We start from the raw sequence: 19,748 nt of genomic DNA, 5'->3' as shown, positions 1-19,748 counted from the left end.
ACAACACACTCAAGTTTCTGTGTAAAGTTAAAGACAGACACGACACTACGACACATTTTAGGGAGATGTAACTATTAACTACATGAATTACTTTACTATTACTATATTTAACATCTAAAGATGCGATGGAAGACAAATCAGTTCACAATGTTTCTATTGATCTAAGAAAAAACACGACAGTGACCTTTATATTTTATTCTTATTTTTCTTTACCAGGGATATTTTTCACTCAGGCTATGGCTACGACAAGCATAAAGCCAGTTTGTTAAAACGAGATTAGCATCTATTATTTAAATAGGGAGTAGTGTAATAAGCATTGATAAGTTGTATTTTATTCACAACAAAATAATCTCAACTCAAAAGGAGTTTTCAACCACATCTCCAAGTCTTCACCATTTTTGCAAAAGACCATGAGATGCATTTGAAAGCCCTGGCTGAGATTATTTGGTCACAAATATTGTTCTGAGGTCAAGAATTAGCTTCTTTGCTTCGTTGTTTTTTGTTTCAGTGATGTTTTGTTTCTCTGGTAAAGAAAAATAACTTCAGAAAGCTTCTCTGCATGTGATAATAATGGTAACTATGAGCCAGCTAACTCTACACAGATGACAGACACACAAAATAAGATCAGCTTACCCTCCACGGCTATGGGGAGGTAGAGGAGATGGGGGGGGGGGGTAGAGGAGATGGGGAGGGAGGTGAGGGCGGGTGGATGGGGGTTTGACGGGGAAGAAGTTAAAGGGGATTGGGATGCGCAGGTGGTGGAGAGAGGGGGAAAGGGAGTGACAGATTGATTGATGGATGCACAGAAACGGGTCAGAAAAGCGGGACAGGTCGTAACAAGGTGACAGGGAAACAAACAGAGTGGATGGATTGATGTTAATGACAGAGGGGGAGAAGGAGTGAGGGGGGAGAGAAGAGGGACAGCACATTAGGCCAAAGCCAAACACCGACACAGCATGACATGGCATAGCATCGCATGCAACCCATCAGCCAAATGCCAAATAACTCAAAAATGAGAAGGAACATCCAACCCGAGCGTGCAAGAATAACACAATAAAACCAGAACTTCCATTAGAAAAAGAGGCTAAATAAGAGCACAGTGAGGGAAGTTTAATCACCAACTGAACTCAGTCTGATTATTCTTAAACTTGGGAATAAATCCTGTACTTTTAGATTATTAGTTCACAGCCCTCAGGGGTTCTGTCTTTATTTGAGTTTATGCAGATGTAGGTGTGCATAGATACCTTGACCCCCTCGTTGTAGCTGTCCACGGGGGAGAGACTGGCCAGGTTGCCTAGGTGACAAGGAGCCCCAGGGCGGGGTGGTTTCTTAGGAGGAGCCACATGTTCTGGAAAAACAGTAGATATGTGTATACATACACTGTATATACCATATGTATATAGTATAGCATACTAAGCAATGCTAGTATCACCAGTATGTAGTATAGACTAAGCACGGTGCTAATGGGTACTTTATACTGTGGTGGAAAGTATGTGACTGTGTACTTTTACTCAAGTACAATACTTCAGTATGAATTTAAGGTACTTGTACTTGTTATATTCCACTGGTTACATGTGATCTTTTTCTTTTTACAGTGTGTGATGACTAGTTCTCTCACCTGGTTTCCCTACAGGCTGGTAGATATGCTGGCTTCCACCCTGTGCAGAGACAAATGCACACACAGAAATTTAGTTGTCTTGAATCACTGCTGTTGCATACTGAGAGTTCCCACCAGCAAAGTCACCACTCAGCTACAGTTAGAGCTGATTCATTGTGGAGAAGATAAGGTTAGTACTGAGAATCTGCCTTTGCTTGAGGATATCATAACCCACATTTACAGTGAAAAGGGACTGTGCTGTGCTTCTGGGCTTAAAGTTCCCATGAGCCCTCTGTGGTCATGTGGTTGGCGTGTAGGCAGTACCCTTCATGGCACACAGACAGAAATACTTTCTCTCCGTCTCGCAGCCTCTGTATTTCCTCTCTGTGTCTGTCAGCCAGACTGAATACTTTCCCCTTTTTCATTCTTTATCTTTCCCCTCTTTGCTATAATCTGCTGCTTTTCTCCTCCTTATCCCTCGCTCCCTCCCTTTCCCAGCATTCCTTCGATTACACTTTGACTGTTTTACTGATAAATAACCCATTTTCTAGGTAAGCATCAACACATGCACACACACATAGGCACAGTTACTGACCGGTGCTTGTAGTGTCCCATCCTCTCTGTCGATGCTCCCTCTGCTGTTTCTGGACTCTGTCTTCTGCAGGGAAGAGACAGAAAGACACATTCAATGGAAATGTTTTGAACATAAAAAGTATCATGTCAAGCGATTTCTACTACTGTAAAATTATATAAAAGTTGTCGCGGGTCATTCTGCGACAACATTAAATTTTCTACATTAAAAATGTTTTCTATTTGCTTGTGAATGCCCCATTTTAACGAAGCCAAACACAATCAGTCAGTCTGACAGTCACCTGCAGGTCACAGAAATAAACAGTCTATGTACAGCAGCTAATATTGTTATCTTTTCCTGACCAAAACACCACATTTCAACAGAAAAATGCACTATTAACCAGCAAAATACAGCATTCAAATTCCGCCAATACCACCTTCAATACTTTGTCACGTTTCCATCTACACCACCACAAAAAGTAAACATCATCATCATCGTCGTCGTCATCATGAAGGGGAAGAAGGGCAGCAAATTAACACAAGCCTGTTCACAGGGATGACTCCATAACAGCAGAGTCAGTCCCAGCTATCCAGTCTGTAGAAGACAGAAGTCTTTCTACATTTACGACACTAAAACCAAGCATGAGTCCCAACTCCCTCTTCTCATTCTGTGTCGGTACCGTTTTGGTGAAGCACGCCTTGAAGAGATGCATCCTGGGAGAGCAGAGGCTGAAGAAGACGGGAGGAGGAACGCAGAGAGTGGAGGCCATCGAAAGAAGGGCGGAGATGGGGCCAGAACGTGTGGGAGACAGAGAGATGGATGCGAAGGAAACACTCAAGACATAGAGACAGAAAGGGTGAGAAAGGGAAGGACGGAGAGAGCGGAGAAACTGGGAGAGAGAGGGGAAACTAAGAACGTGGAAGAGAAACGAGAGACAGAAAAAGTGAGTCAGAGAAGAATGGAGGGGGAGGAAAAGACAGCGAGAGAAAGGGAGAAAGTTTTTCCAGAGGAGGAAAAGATCCACTGAGCCACAGAGACAAAATCCTGGAGAGAAAAGATCCAACCGCCTCACGCTCCTCTCCGTTTCTCTCCCTCAGTCTGTCCCTCCCTCCCACTTTTTCCATCTCTCTGCATCTCCCTTCATTTCTCTCTCTTTCTCTCTCTGATGGGTGACTCCTGGTTCGTTCCACCCTCTCCATGCTTCTTGCCAATCCCACTTCCTTTCTCCCTCCTTCTGTCCTCCACTCTCGTTGCTCCTCACAAACTTCCATCTCTTTCTTTTCAGGCCGTACTTTCCTTCTCTGTAACTGCCTTCCATTCTTATTCTCTTTGTCGAGATCCTCCTCTTAGTGCATCACAAAGTTTACAGGCATATCTCACAGATAGATCATACGACTGCCAGGTAGTAAGTAGAACATGTCAGTACTATAAAGTATTAATTCCTCAAGGTAACAGCACTACAATACCCAACAAAAAAGACACACAAAAAGATTCTCAAGAGTTATAACTCAAAAATTGTACTTCAGTACAGAAAAGTGCACTTAGGATTTTCTACCACTCATATTCTGACACTATGACACTCTGTCACTATGTTAGTTAAGCTCCAGTTTCTTCCATCTTGATTTGTCTAAGTGCTAAAAATCCAGAATTGTTTTCCCTCCGTCTATTTTTCAAGGCATACTGAATGGGAGGATGAATGAGAAATAAATGTTTTCACTGGGATTCTTCTGCTTTGCCTCTTTTAAGACGTACAGGGCATTAACAACCAAGATTCAATATCGTTTTAGACCTGAACTTAAAGCTCATACTAGTAACGTGCTAAATTCAACAGCTGTTCGGGTTTCTTTTATGTAAAGTTAAAAGTTGAAAAAGTAGCATCTAGGCCATTTCCCCTCTGAAAGTTTTACAGATACATTATACAGATATTTAAATGTCAAGGGTTTTGTGCACAGATAAGGAGCTCAGTTTCAGAAACTCTTGGCAATAGCTGCCATGTTATGATACTCTACACTAGTGTACAGTGGTAAAACAGCTGTCAACTCTTTATAGTGCTGTCAGTGCACAACACATCGATAGAGGGCTCATTCAACACAAATTCCTTCAAACGAGTGATGATGCTGTCGGCTAAACAGATTTACCACACTGCCTTAAACCAAAATCCTTTCCCAGATATGTCTGTGTGGTGAAATCAGCTGAGTGTCATAACTGAATGCCAGCGATACTGCGCATAGTTTCCTCTATTTCCAACTACTAGAACTGCAACATTATCAGAATATTTAACAGATTTTGAATTGACCACACTGACTTTCCTCCTTGTATGAACTTACTAGCAGTCTTTAAATGGTGGTGCATCAGAGAAATGGAAAAAATGTCCCTGGGAAGTGGCTGCACATTAGTCTCACTGAAGGTTTGTGAAGGTGGCTGCAGAGAGGAACGGGCTCCGGAGTTGCCAAATAACAAATAAAATATCAGCAATTCCGCCTGCCAGGTTTATCCTGAGATATTTCCTGTTCTGTGAAGCAGTAAATGTGCCTTTCAAATTTCAGATTTATCACTAAGGACAATGATTGATAAAATGAGGGGACATCATCCCCGGCCTTCATCACTCATGTCTGTTTTTCTCTGTTTTTCGGTCGTTCAGCTCTCCCACACCTGGCTACAAACATGAAAACAGGCAAGAGGAGAAACAATCTGACCCGAGAAAAGAGAAGAAAAACAGACTTGTTTTGCAAAAGTACTCATTTGGCTCCTTTTAGAGGATGTTTCCGTGTCGTGACAAGATAAATCAAACACAACTGAGCCAGTTCAAAGATCTGAAAAAGATATTCTGCAGCTCATCTGGCAACGCCAATACAAATAAAGAGTTATACACATAAAGAATTAGTTATTAAGTGGAAAAAGTGCAGCCCTAATGCAATATTTTACTTTTATGTCTAAATATTTGTTTTGTTGTTGTTTAATCCATCCTGTTGTCCATGACAACTGCTGTTTATGAGACTTTTTCAGCATACAGTGATTTGGATTACTAGTATTTCTGAATTCCTTATTTTTTCAGTCAGTTATATGTCAAAGTCTTGATGATACCTTTTTCTAGATGATTTTTGCTATTGTGTTTTTTTGTGTGCGTGTTTAGGTTAGTTTAGTAACACTATATCCTTAGTTTTATGTATTAATTTCATTTCATTATGTGTTTTACCATGAAGCTCTCCTCCTGCTCCAGCCACCGCTGGTCGTCCTCCATCTGCTGCTGCTGCATCATCAGCCTCTCCTCCATCAGAGCCTGGCCGACACAACCACCGTCCTGTGGAAAACATGGAGCTTTGAGTGTCTCATTGCTTTTCCAAATTTAGTCTTACTAAATAATAAAATTCAAAACCTTTGTCAAAAAGCAGGATAAACAGGTACAGGAAAGCAACACGACTCCCAGTCGTCTTTATATGAGGACAAATGATTGATAGAACTGTGTGTTTATCTTAATGGACAGTATTTGACTTGAGTGGCTGAGAGGTCACAAAAATACAAAAACATCGCAATGTGAGAGATGTAATTTCAGTAGGTTTTTCCTGTCAAATGTCCTTTATGAAAGTGTGAATGCATATTGTGAATACTTTAAAGTGCATACTGTGTGTGAGTACCTCCATGTTAGGGCTCCACAGTGCAGTATGTTCAGGTCTGGGTTGATTCCAGGAATCAGTGGGAGGATAGCTGCCTCCTACACCACCATGGGCTGATGGCTGGAGGCGGACAGATAGGAGAGAGGAAGAGAAAGACAGCCAGAATATAAAAAATGGTTAATGATGTGTAGAATGAAAATAGACAGTATTTAACATATAAATATACATTTAACTATAACTTAGTTTCTAGTTCGTTAAGAGTCATTTTTCAGCTCCAAAAATGTTGCTGGGACATAAAAAAACCAAGAGTGGCTTTGGAGAAAACCAAACAACAAAAGAAATGAGAACATTTTTGAAATGAGTAAAAAAAAAAAAAAAAAAAAGCTTCCCCATCTAGATTACAACAAAAAATAATTATATTTTTTAAAAAATTACATAACCCAAATTTCAAATAGATGCAAAGGATCATTATGAAATAATATCAATCATAATCCCATTAACACTTGAGGTAAGCACTGTTAATCATAAAAAACCCTGATTGGACATAAAAGCTCAAGAATCATGGGAGTTGTTGTGCAGCACCTCAGCTGCTCTCAGTCTGCTGTGTAATACACACTACGTAAAATATACAGATGTTATTCTTACTTGTGATATGATGAAGTTTGACTTAAATAGCAGTTAAAATTATATACTCCTTATAAGGACGAGAGAGGGAGAGAATAGCTTATTGCCATAAGAGCTGGAGAGTGGCTTTGATTTGTGTGTGTGTGTGTGTGTGTGTGTGGGTGTGTGTGTGTGTGTGTGTGTGTGTAAGTGGCTTTTCAAACGACAGGAAATGCCTGCTGTCTGCTCGGTTTATGAGGAGAGGAATAACTGCACTGAAAGTCTCTCTCATTTTCTCTGCCTTCACATTTCTCCTCCCGACTTTGACACATGCTGCGCACATCTGCTGTCTTCAACACAGTCTGCCCTCTGAGTTAACTCAGACTCAATAATGCGATGGCAGTGTCCAAGCTGGCCATTTCAGAGGCTGAGATTATTTTGACAGACTTTGACGAGAGAGGTTTCCAGTATTGTAGGATGAAAATGCATCGGTATGTTTTTAAGATTTGTGATTAATGCACCTTTCTTAAAAGGAGAATTCCAATAAAGTTTTTATTTAATATCCCTCACACTTTTTCCAGGCTTCAACTTCTTCACAAGATTTAAGGAGCTTGGTTAGTGTTTAGTCTCGTTCCGTGCTGAATGCCACATAGCTCAGTCTGTAATAACGATCTTTGCCTCAAATATTATCTGAAAGTGGAGAAGGCAGGGGCTGAAAACAGGAGAATATTGTACTTTATAATAATCTTGTTTACTTAATCTACAAGCTCTCTGAAAACCTTTAAAGGTGCAGTGTGTAGGATTTAGTGGCATCTAGCGGTGAGATTGCAGACTGCAACCAAGTGAATACGCCTCGCCTCACCTCCATCTTTCCAAGCGTGTAGGAGAAGCTACAGTAGCCGACAAGGATTCATGCTCCCTTGCTTTTTCTTGTGCTAAATAATAAGAACGACCCTCCATTGTCTCAGCACAAAATGATATTCCTCTTCCCTGTAAGGGCCCATTTGTCCATTTTGAGCTACTGTAGAAACAAGGCTATGAAGAGCTCATTCTAAGCCAACGAAGGGGATATTTACTACTTAACCCTACTAAAACCATACTTATGAATATTATTTTCAAATACTCCCAATAGATCCTCCTAACTCTTACACACTGCACCTTTAAATGGTCAGATTATCTCTATATTTGCCAGGCCTCCATAGGAACTCAGCAACAGGTAAGTAAGTAGAGCCAGAAATAATGAGAAAGACTTTCCTTAAGGTTTTTAAGTTTTCCTTAAGATGGCTCTCTTAACAGTCAGTTAACATCAGACAGGTATTTTGTTGAAAAAGAGAGAAAAAAAAAACACATTGCACATAGCTTGTACTGCAACTGCAGGATGAAACTGAAATGAGTAAAAAGCATTTGTGGTGGTGAACACACACGTTGTGATAAGATTTGACCATGGATCTGAAATGAACACTGATAAGAGCATTTTGTTTTGATCATTTATTCTTATGAGGTGAGTGTGACGTCAATACCAAACCACAGTACCAAGATACAAACTCTTTTCCTAAAAAAAATATTTAGCCATCAATTCCTGGGATTGCTGTGTCTTACAGTATGTTTGCTCTCTAAGATTTCTGTATATACCCATAAATTCCCCCATTTTCCTCTCTGTGCTCCTCCTGCTGTTGACTAAAACCTCTCTAAGTCAGAGGAAAACACTGCTGCAGACACGGTGGATGAGACGGAACAGAGGAGCACAGTTTTCTCACTATAGGAGCTGTGTGCATGTGTGCGTGTGTGTGTGGTGCGTTTGCTGTACCGAGAAGTGGTTGAGTTGGGGGCTGGAGAAGAAGCCCTCACTGGAACGAGGACTGGGGTAACCTGGTCTACTGGGCTACAGACAGAAAGTTAACAGTTAGTTTCTGTTTACAGTCCATGAAAAACACATTTACTGAAATACAAATAATACTGGGAGGGATAGTGAGCCCACACAACAATCATTACAACGTTACCTTAGGCGGCGCTTCATCAGACCCTCCAGAGTCCCAGGAGACGGTGACCTGTCTCCTCATCTCCATTCGAAGTCTCTCCTCTTGTTGGAGCTTCTCTTCGTCCAGTATGGTGCTACGAAAGATAAACAATAAGGACTCATCTTAATACATGGTTTACTGATGAGTGGTTTACTTTACTTTAATTGGTGGACAGTGCCGGAGGAAGGACTCAGATTCTTTGCTCAAGCAAAAGTACTGATACCATTACAAGTGAAAGTCCTGCATTGAACATGTTACTTAAATGAAATTAAGTATAATCAGGAAACTGTATTTACAGAGTTGAAATTGACAGAATGCAATGTGTGCCATTTTGTGGCATCATCTTAATGATTGGACAAAATTAAATCCATTGAAAACAACATCAAGGATCCAACATGACAGAGGATTCTGTGATTTGTTTACAGTAAATAGTGTCAGAAATCCAGCTGGACAATAAGAACAAGATTCATGTAACAGTAATCAGAAGAATCTCTTATTCATCAAACTGAGACAAAATATAGAAAAAAAGTGCTCCTTGTCTTTGTTGTACATTGAGCAACTTTGATTTTAATATTTGCTTCTGATTTTTAAAACTAATCCAGGATATGGATATTATCTAATTACCAGTTCTGAGACTGACATATTGATGTGTAATACCCTTCAGTATAGTTAATATTCAACACATGACAGAACACGAGCACTTGTAAACACAATCTGACATCAAGACTTATTACCTGAGTTGCGTTTTGAGTTCGGTGAATCGCGGCCGCTTGCTGGGGTCATACGACCAGCATTTGGTCATCAAACTGTAGAGGGTGGGCGGGCACTGAGGAGGCATAGCCAATCGCTCGCCGTTCTCTATCCGGCCAATCACGTCATTGTTCTTCACTCCCTGGAAAGGCTTGATGCCGTACATCAAGATCTCCCACATACACACACCTACAGAGAGACAGACGAGGTTGTTCAGGACAGAAAGTTGACACACACACAGACATCAGACACAGACACTTGAATGAGAGGGTAATGGATGACACAGCCTGATGTAAAACCCGACAAAATACATTAGCAGCTCTGGAAGAAATAGAACAGTGAAGGACTGTTTCTCAGAGAATGTACTGTAATTATGTTTTTCCTCCAGCAAAACACACACACACACACACAAAAATGGCCGCAGCTCACCAAACATCCAGACATCACTGGCTGAGGTGAATCTTCTGAAGTTGATAGATTCAGGAGCCATCCACTTGATAGGAAGTTTACCTTTAGAAGCTGAGACAAAGAGAAACATAGATGCATTAAATTTACCTGCGGACGGTTAAGACTGATTGATTTCTAAAACTATATTAAATGTGTAACTCATTTGAATTTTGCAATCACACAGAGGTGTTAGAGACTAGAAGACGGCACTGTTTTCATAACATGCCAACATTTGAAAAAACAAAAAAACTGCAGTACCCTGATGTGACCTTTTGATGGTGGTAAAGGACTGGTAACCAGACACACACACACACACACACACACTAAAACTAGGAGAGTTATTGCTGTCAGGTCAGCATTACTCAGAAAATTAGAGTAACAAACAGCACAAGGTTGCAGAGAAACAAAGCACCAACAGTGTTTAGGTGGAAACATCTAACAGTATCTTAGATACATTTAAAATATTAGTAAAATCATCTTCTGTGTTATAGCATAATACAAAGCTATGTATGTGTGTAGCTGGCGTCAGCGTGCAGGTGTGTGTGTAGCTTTACCTTTGTAGTAAGAGCTGTCCTCCATGTACCGTGACAGACCAAAGTCTCCCAGCATCACACAGTCGGCTGAAGAGACCAACACATTGCGAGCTGCTATGTCCCTGTAAGTCAATACTGGCGTCATTAGGCCTGAATCAATGATCTTATTTGTGTCTACCAAAGAGCATGAGCTATGTATTGTGAACACCAATGAATGAACTAATTACCATTGGAAATCAAAACTCTGGGGACTGTCCTGGTTAATTAGTTTCAACTCCTGTATATCTGACATGATGATTGATGATGTTGTATAATTATCCAAATTAAATGCATGTGCCCACAGTTAATCCTCAATCTATCTAATCTTTCGTGTGTGTGTGTGTGTGTGTGTGTGTGTGTGTGTACCTGTGCACAAAGCGTTTACTCTCCAGATATGCCAGTGCTGTGCTGAGCTGGTAGGCAAACAGAATGAGAGTGGCCAAATCCAAATTGTACTTCCTCACCTGGAGGAAAGAACGCAACTGTAGACAGAGAGAGAACGATGGACAGAGAAACAGACAAGAGGTAATGTTATAGAAACAGTTTTATATTGTGTATTTTAGAACATGGCTTATAATATGTCAGCAACGTTGAACTATCTTACAGTGATAATAGTTTATCAGCAAAACCTCACCTTGAAGTATTTTACATGCAAGTGGATTTGTGTATTTTCTCAATTTAAGGGCTTTCCAGGTCAGGTTTTCCTCGGCGCCCACCATCGTGACTTACACTCAACAGTTTCCTTTGTATACTGACACACACTCTACTAAGTCTGCATGAGATCACACGGCCTCAGTCGTACCTCTCCAAGAGTGCAGAGCTCCATGATGATCCACACGGGGTTTTCTGTGATCACTCCGATCAGCTTAACGATGTGAGGGTGGTCGAACTGACGCATTGTCACTGCAGGGAAAACAAATGCGCACACATTAATGCCTGCAGCACATCTGAAATGAGTCATAGTTTACTAATAAGTCAAGCTAATCCACCCTCTCTCTCACTCACACACAACAGTGTGGTCTTACATGCTTCCTGCAGGAACTTTTCTCTGACGCTGTCGGATGTACAGTTCTTGCAGGTCTTAATGGCGACATGTAGAGGTGTTTTGTCCTGCAGAACAACACAGTCACAAGTTACCGGATTATAGATCGTGCAGTATAATGCTGGTTGAAATCAGTTGCATTTCACAATGCAGAAAATGTGAAAAAAATCACATAAAACATTTAAATCTTATATCATATTACCTCAAACTGTATGAAATGCTCTATTTGCATGTTCTACTTGTCTTTTGTATGCATGTCTGGTGATTTATTGGTAGTACGCAAAGAGAGTGCAGATGCATGTGTGCTTGTGTGTGTTTCCACATACCGGGCTGTTATAGACTCCTTGGTGTACATCTCCAAATTGACCCTCTCCTATGCAGCGGCCCAACTCTATCCTGTCCCTCTGGATCTCATAATCCCGCGCTGAGGGAGAGCAGGAGAAAAGAGTAGAAGTGGAAAGAGTGAGATACGTTAACCTGCTGTTTTTCATACACTGGAAACACCAATCACATTGATATGCTTCTCTCTCTCTTTTGTTAAACCCTACCAACTGGAAATCTAATCAGACTAACATAAACCATTAACAATGTACATAAATGCATTTTGACCCACGTTCAGTACATTCAGATTACAATCCTTTCCCCTAAAACCTCTAACTAGACACACTTGACATGCACTCAGCCACACGACATTACAAACACAGAACAACATAACAACATACAGCAAACCCATTTAACAGGCAAAATGTAGGGCTCAAAAGCAGTGTTTGCATGCACAACGGAGTCCCATTATCCTTTCCTCTATTTCCTGTATACTGACACAGTGAAAATGGGGCTACGGGGAGACAAGTTACTCTAAATAAGATCATTAATTGAGATTAAAAACATGGAGTGCTCTGTGTGTGTAAACATCAAGAGCCCATTTCTTAAACACTTTGCAAAGCACAGAAGAGCGCCTGGTACTGGATGCAGATGTTTTTAGTGAAATGTTCAACAGACTGATACTAAACTGATGCACTTAATCTGAAGTGTAATCCATACTGCCTGTATATTCAGTATGTCCAAAAGCATTTGAAAGAAATCTGTTGTTTTTGCTACTGACATCCACATGCTTTGACAGTGTAACTTTGACATTTATGTGTTATAAATTTCCCTCTTGTTGCAAAGGTCATGAATCATTTCTGCAGGAGGTGTGTTAATGTCAGCTGCCGACCAACTGCAGAAAAAAAATGGTAAACGCTGAGTTCAAGAAGTTTATGCAGGACACTGATCATCGGGCACTTATCCTGTAAAAGTTTAATTATCTGTTGGGCTAAACAGGGTTCGGCTATTTAACTTACCCAGCAGATAAACAGTGACATCACAAATAGCAACAACATAGTCCAAGCATATTCCACAATAAGGAAATTTACTTCAACTAATCCATACTGCAGTCGGCATGCTGGAACTTAACAACTGCTTCAACCACACCATACGATCCCGATAATAGATTATGATTAAGAAATAAAAATGTCATGATGGTGAAATGAGAACCGAGCCTAAAAACAACACAAATACTGTGAGCTCTAGAGGTCTGCGGAGACTTCATGTTCCCAACTTCTGATTAAACTAAACTATTAATGAAATAACATCTTGCATTGTTTATGAATTGGCCCTCCCTTTTATTTCCAACAACCCGAATGAAATGAAAACCAGCAACAACCGCAAGTCAACAACAATCTGGATACTAGGCACCTAAAGTCTTTTGCATTTTTCTTTGCCAGACACTCAGTGAAAGAAAACTATTGATACTCTTAGTCCTGTTAATCAATGGGTATAGTTAGGTTCAAATTAACAACTAACTTGGAGGAAGATCCACTAATTGGTATTAATGGGAAGCCTGAGGAGGGAAATCTTTCCTGACACCCTAATCAAGTGCCCAGCAAAGAAAAATACTAACAAAAATGCAAAATCTCAAGGCTTTTTGGTTGGACAGAATGAGAGAAAGAGAGGCACGGGGAGTTTTACCTTCAACCACTCCATAGCTGACTGTGTTGGCGATGGGAGAAAGAGGAAGAAAGAGAGATGAAGAGAGGGAGAGAGCCAGACAGCTGCTTTAGGTTTGAAAATAGCTCAGAAAACACACACACACACACACGTTCATATAAAGACCTATTTCAGTCTGTATCTAATGTTCAGTTAATAAATAATTTCATGAATGAAAAACTGAGCTGACACAACCACGCAATGGGTACAACAGTAGGTTTGCTATATCGTCAGTACAGTTAGACAGCTTCATCTTAAACATACAGCAGACAGTTATGACATGAACAAACATAGAAAATCAGGCACAGAGTAGGAAAATGTGTCAGAAGTCTGCAGCGAGTCTGTTTAGGGGAAGTCACAGAAAAGAGGAGACCAAAAAAAGCAAAGTGAAAGAGACAAAGAAATGAAGCCAGACAGAGAAAAATAGAAAAAGACTGTAGGAGGAAAGGAGAACACAGTCCATTTCCAAAGTTGGCCATGCAGTCAAATACGTGAGAGCTGAGTACCAGCCCGAAACATCCTAAATGTATTGGAGCAGAGGGCGAAAGCCGCCATTACTTACAGGGCAATAGCCAAACCTGCCAGCACATTCAGGGTTTTTACTAACACGTGAATGAATTTGACAGATGTAATGCGAGTCCAACCAACCGGAGTTATACAGCACGAGTTGTAGCCTCTCTGACCTCCAGCTGTTTATACAAGCTGGTGAAAATGGCTTGAATTTGATTAGCCACTACCTAACCAAATGCAGGTTTCTGTGCTAGTGTGTATCTTGGAAAAGATTCACACCACAGTCAGCTATTGAAGAGCAGAACAAAATTTGCTTGAGATCGACAGCATTTGGCAGAAGAATAACAGTTACTGTACAGTTCTCTTACTGCAGTGCAACAGACGCTTATTTCCTGAGTATAAATTACTTTAGTCGGGAGATGTTACGACGACAGAGAAGATTGAATAAGTTACTTACTGGAGGGCATGGTGTATGTGTCCTCTTCATCAACTATCTCGGCATAGTCATCGGTTTCTGTAACATTAGATACACAGAAACAATTTAAAAATACTAAAAACACAAGGGAAAAACATAGAAAATACATATAGGAACACAAATATAAAATAACACATAAAAACCATTAAAAACATCATGCACATGTTCAGTTTACCGTATGTCCTCTACAGTATGAACGGTCACTGGTTCACACACAAAACACGTGTGCGGTAAAAAAACAAAATTGCCCAAAAAATAATAAAGCATGAAGCTAGCTCAGTTTCAACAACTCCTGCACAAAGCAACACCAGCGTAGCTCCACTCGTTCCCTCTCCCTCTCTCTCTGCACACACACACACACTTGGCGGAGAGTGTCAGCTGAGCATGTGTTGTGCATATCTGTCCGTGTGAGAGCAGCTGGCTGCAGGGAGTAACTGTGATGGTGGAGGAGAGGAGGGAAAGAAAACAAGAAGAAACAAAGACAGAAAACGAGGGGAGTTCAAGAGAGATCAGAAATCAGAAAATGAAGTTAGAAGACAAAGAAAACCAGTCAAGAAGGATAGAGAGGAAGAGAAAGAAGTGGTGGGTTTAGCTGTCAAGTGAGCAGATGGTAGCGTTTAGGATCAAATCTGTGTAGAATCAGACAGACAGGCAGAGAGAGGGAGAGCAGAGAGAGCCAGCAGGAAAAAGAAAGGGAAAGATGGACCGAGTCTATCCTAACCAGATGGTGGTGTTTAAAATAAAATCAGTGTGCAGACTCAGCTGTTGGAAACAAGAGTCAAACATCTGCTGTCCTGAACGCTACCATTACAGCTCTGCTCAGGATTTATTAGGCTCTGTGGGAACGTGTCCCTAAATTTATCAGAAATCCTTCTCTAAAGCCTGTGGCAGATTTTCTCAAGAAATGTTCTGGCATTGAGAAAATCAGCCGTGTACAATGAGCTGCAGGAAGCACATTTGGCCAGCAGTTCAGTTGTAAGGCAGGTTAATTAAAACAGTGGATGCTAGTAAAAGAGAGTGACAAGTGTTTAATGCCAATCTTAGGAAATACATATATTCAACAATTACAGCAGAAGATTGATACCATTGGCATGTATTTATTGTAAATATGTTACCTTAGCTTAGCATAAAAACTGGAAGCTGGGGGAAACGGCTAGTCCGTCTCCTCCAGACAACACCTCTAAAGTTCGCTAGTTAACATGTTATATCTTGTTTGTTTATTCTTCAGACAGAACCTGGCCAGCTGTTTCCCCTTTTTCAGTCTTTATGCTAAGCTAGGCTAACCAGCTGCTGGCTCCAGCTTTTTAAATAAACAGACAGACATGACTGAAATCAATCTTTTCAGCAAGAAAGTAAATAAGTAATTGTTTAAGTGTCAAATTATTCCTTTGAGGGTAACATGAATGAAACACTGTTGGCTTAAAGGTTTAGACATTCTAGTCTTATTAACGCTTTTGCTTCAAGCCAGTACTACAGCCCATAGGAGAAGAGGAAAACAATTTAATCAAATGTTTAATCAAACATGCGTGGCTTTTACTAACCCATTGCTGTGCATGATTTATGTTTCGCATGAGAGGAAAGACTTTAATGCGCGTCCAAAAGTGTCTTCATATAAACTGGAATAAAAGCAACAGCTCTTGCTGCTACTAAAATGTGCTTTAATAGATAAACTGATCATAAACAACATAGCATTTCAGGAAAAGGTGGCTTTCATCAGTCATGGTTTATTCGATAAAACACCTTTGACTTTTTTTTTTTTAATCCGGCCGGGTTTATCGATGTTTCCATATGTGCAAAAACAAAATGCTTCCAGCTGATTTCTTTTTCTAATTTGTTTGTTGCCTTTAAAACTGTAGTTTACTGTAACAGCTTCAGGTCTATATATTATATATTTCATAGTTTGTACTGTGAAGTCCATTGTTTGAACTGCTGGGTATTCGCTCCCATGTGGTTTGTTGGAAGTTGTTCTTAAGAATCAACTGTTTCTAAGTTTGACTGGTCTGACTCCGTCTTTTTCTGCTTTCAGTGTGTGTGTGTGTGTGATCTAGTTAGCCCATTATAGCCAGGAATGCACCCGGTTTTGAATCCAGCAAACCTCTCCCAACTCCACTGTGTGTGCATGAATGTATGCGAGTACGCGTGTGCATGATTGTGTGTGTGTGTGTGTGTGTGTGTGAAGAGAGAGAAAGGTTTGGAGAAGTTCCCTTAAAGAGAAATACCACTTAATTTCCAAATTCCGCTTTTTTGTGGTTAAAACCAGACATATTTCCAATTTAGTGGTAATCAACTTAAAAAGAAAAAAAAAATCAACAAATAGACGCAGACGCAACACACAAACATCCTAAAATCAAAAACAAGATTGAAATAGTAAACCCCTCCAGCTACCAACAGATCAAACTCATTAAAGCTACTGGTGATCTATTCATGTTTCTCATAACTGAAACATGAGAATCAGCACATTCAAGAGTCATTTAAATGATTTCAGTCACCCTGAGTGCACATATAACAGCACATACACACACAGCGCCGTTGTTTAAGATGTAGGAATGCATGCATAGACATCAACCCACACACCAACACACACACTACCCTTTCCTCAGGAGGATGCAGTGTGTTGGTGGAGTGAGGATGTAAAGACCGAACAACAGAGAGATTGATAAACAACAGCATAACTTTACCATCCCCACTAAGATCTTCTGCGGGGTCCAGGAGAGCATGCAGGAAACGGAACAGCAGAGGAGGAGGAGAACAGAGAGAGAGAGAGAGAGAGAGAGAGAGAAGCAGGAGGCAGAGCGGAGAAAAGAGGGAGAGAGAAGACTGTGGTTAGAGCATGAAAGGCCTTGAATCAACATGGGATATGTTGCAAGATCTGCAAAGCCAAACACTCAGCGAGCAGTTAGTCAAGAGCCAAAATATCTCTCGTGGCAAAAGCCGAGTTAACAACGTTCATTAATGCTGTGCGGACACATGAAGGTGAAATTCACTAATAAATTACATAGCAGCAACACACGGTGGAGTGTAGCTGCTATTTATGAAGTCAATGAATTATGACGTCTGTGTCAAGCTGTAAATATTTGTAAGTTGTAGAGTTCATATATGGTTAGCGGACACAGGATGCAGCTGAGGTTGACATGTGAGGTCCAGTGTAATGTAAACTGTGAGCTGAGTTACAACCTCACATATTTCTAAAAAGGCAAATTTTATGTATATTTATAGGGTTTCATATACTTGATTAATGACCTCTTATCTGCTTTCTTGCCAAGAGTTGGAAGATGAGGTCAATAACACTCTCCTGTCTGTGCGGTAAATATACAGCAGGCAGCTGGTTAGCTTAGCTTGATATTAAGACTGGCAATGGGGGGCAGACAGCTAGGCTGCCTCTGTCTGAAGGTAACAAAGTCTGCACCTCTGCTAAGCAGATATAACCATGTAGATTCATATTTAAAAGATATGCACGAGAATCTTCACATCTACCTCTTAGCAAGAAACTGTTTCTTTCAATCCTTGCATTGGCTACCTGTGTCGCTACCCTGTTGTTTAATGGACAACCCTTTAGCTGTGTCACTCATCGTTGAGAAGAGGTGACCCCCCCTTCTCCAAAAACTTCTACAGAAACTTTCAGCGCTTGAAACAAATATCCACAAGTCTGAAGTGAATGTGGAAGTGGGACTGTGTTGAAATGATACCGCTTTATCTTCAAACAAGAAGATTATGAGGAAACAGAAGAGCAGTCTGTCTGGCAATAAACCTGCAGGTAGTAGTCGTACCTGAAACTCTCCTGGAGCAAAGCCAGATAATAAATCACTGACCTGCAAACTATAACGTATTTTCCTTTTTTTTTGTAGTTTTTGTAATGCAGTTCTTCATCTCAAGGCTTTGCATGGTAATTTATAAACCATTCCTATAATCACACAAAAACAGGTCAGCTTTTAGTTACTATGGCCCAAAACTGTGGAATTCCCTTCTGCATAATCATGGATACACTCACTGTTGAGCCTTCATGACAAATCTTAAAACATACACACATTTGTGTGGGTATTCATTGTTTTAAAGGTCCCACATGCAAAATGTACTTTATAATATATTTTCAACATAAATGTGTCCCTGGTGTACCCATTAACTGCTAAACTCTGAGTAAAGACTTCCTCTCTCTTTTCCTCCTGCTCCATCTTTCAGTGTGTGAAAACACGCCGTTTAGATTTGGCTCCCCTTATGATGTCATAAGGGGATCTGTTAATCATGTGACCTCCTTCAGCCCCTCAGCTGGCCGACAGTCGCCACCAATGAAAACCTCCCAATTCCACCTTGCTGTCTGCCATTTTTTCCCCTCACTGATACCAAATTCCTGTAACACGAAGATGTCAAAGGCAAAAGCAAAGCAGCAGATTGTCGCTGTTCTATTAAAATGGAGCGTTCAGATAGAGGCTGGTGTGAGAAGAACAATGTGTTTTTTTAATATTAAACCGCGTAACACTGTTCTGGTAGAACCTCTATATACAAGTAGGAACTTTAAAATGAGCAGAATGTGGTACCTTTAAAGTATTTTATATTTTTATTCAGTTCTCCTTAGCAACAGTGCTTTCCCTCTGAATGGATTTTACATCCTTACTGTTGTAGTTTTTTTATCATGTGAAGCAGTTTAACTATTATTGCCTGCTCAATTGACTTAACAGTAGTTCACAGTGAAATCTGAAACTCTATAAGCACGACGCTGACTGTGCCTGCGTGTCACGTTTGGAGCCTCCAGCAGAAACACTTTGGATCATTTGTTAAAGTTTCAACAACAAACCAGCTGCTGTCCAGATCCACAACTTTCTCTGAGCAGCCCTGTGAGCTACTGAGGGAAGCAGCCAAAGCCAGAGATGGAGGCATGAGGACGTGTACTCACCCATTAGAATGACAACGTTGTTACAGGACACATATATACAGTGGAAAGAGATAATTTTGGAAGAATCACAACCCTCAGTAGCATTTAATAAGTCATTTCAGTAAAAGGAACTGTTTTTCATCCCTAAGCTGGTACTGATTGTGTGCTTGAGGACACTTTAACTGGGCAGATACTTGGTGGTTGAACGCAGATCTTTTAAATGGAAGAACGGTCTTTCTAACCACTTGGCCAGACTGCCACGAATTAAGCTCTGCCTCTTTGAATTAACCAACATAAAACACTGGAAATAGGAGCGCCTTGGTAGCCAAGTGGTTAGAGTGCATGCCACATGACTGCATGATCAATCCCAACGGTCACTGGTGTGATTCCAGTCGGTGACCTTTATTGAAGGTTGTTCCACTCTCTCTTCCCTGTCTCCTGTCTGTCTCTGCCTCTCTATCAAATACAGACCAAAAGACCAAAAACTCATCTTAAAAAAAACAAAACAGTGAGTACTGGCTACTTCCAGTCACATCAGTTTCATATCTTGAGTGAATGAAAGTCTTTTTTTTACAAAGACAACAGTGAAAACATCCATCTTTAGTAGCCTGTGTCAGCATGGAGGCTCAAAACTGAATTATTGTTCTCAAATGTGAG

The 19,748-nt window shown here is 40.6% G+C and overlaps 1 protein-coding gene across 3 annotated transcripts in view; it reads right to left on the bottom strand.

The window, feature by feature from the left end:
* The window catches only part of ptk2aa (protein tyrosine kinase 2aa), a 58,898-nt gene that overhangs the window by 2,434 nt on the left and 36,716 nt on the right, over window positions 1-19,748 (bottom strand). For all 3 annotated transcript variants that reach the window (XM_070846692.1, XM_070846691.1, XM_070846690.1), the window contains 15 exons: window positions 14,207-14,263; window positions 11,541-11,638; window positions 11,198-11,282; window positions 10,975-11,075; window positions 10,539-10,654; window positions 10,155-10,255; window positions 9,583-9,672; window positions 9,138-9,342; window positions 8,386-8,497; window positions 8,193-8,267; window positions 5,804-5,902; window positions 5,365-5,469; window positions 2,193-2,255; window positions 1,619-1,658; window positions 1,245-1,348 (listed from right to left, as the gene is read on the bottom strand). In XM_070846692.1, coding sequence (XP_070702793.1) covers window positions 1,245-1,348; window positions 1,619-1,658; window positions 2,193-2,255; window positions 5,365-5,469; window positions 5,804-5,902; window positions 8,193-8,267; window positions 8,386-8,497; window positions 9,138-9,342; window positions 9,583-9,672; window positions 10,155-10,255; window positions 10,539-10,654; window positions 10,975-11,075; window positions 11,198-11,282; window positions 11,541-11,638; window positions 14,207-14,263 — 1,451 coding nt within the window. The remainder of the gene's footprint in view (window positions 1-1,244; window positions 1,349-1,618; window positions 1,659-2,192; window positions 2,256-5,364; window positions 5,470-5,803; window positions 5,903-8,192; window positions 8,268-8,385; window positions 8,498-9,137; window positions 9,343-9,582; window positions 9,673-10,154; window positions 10,256-10,538; window positions 10,655-10,974; window positions 11,076-11,197; window positions 11,283-11,540; window positions 11,639-14,206; window positions 14,264-19,748) is intronic.

Source organism: Pempheris klunzingeri, chromosome 16 (genome assembly GCF_042242105.1).
Source record: "Pempheris klunzingeri isolate RE-2024b chromosome 16, fPemKlu1.hap1, whole genome shotgun sequence".
NCBI lineage: Eukaryota > Metazoa > Chordata > Actinopteri > Acropomatiformes > Pempheridae > Pempheris > Pempheris klunzingeri.
The sequence above is the reverse complement of the archived record's forward strand: the minus strand, read 5'-3'. Positions and strand labels throughout refer to the sequence as shown.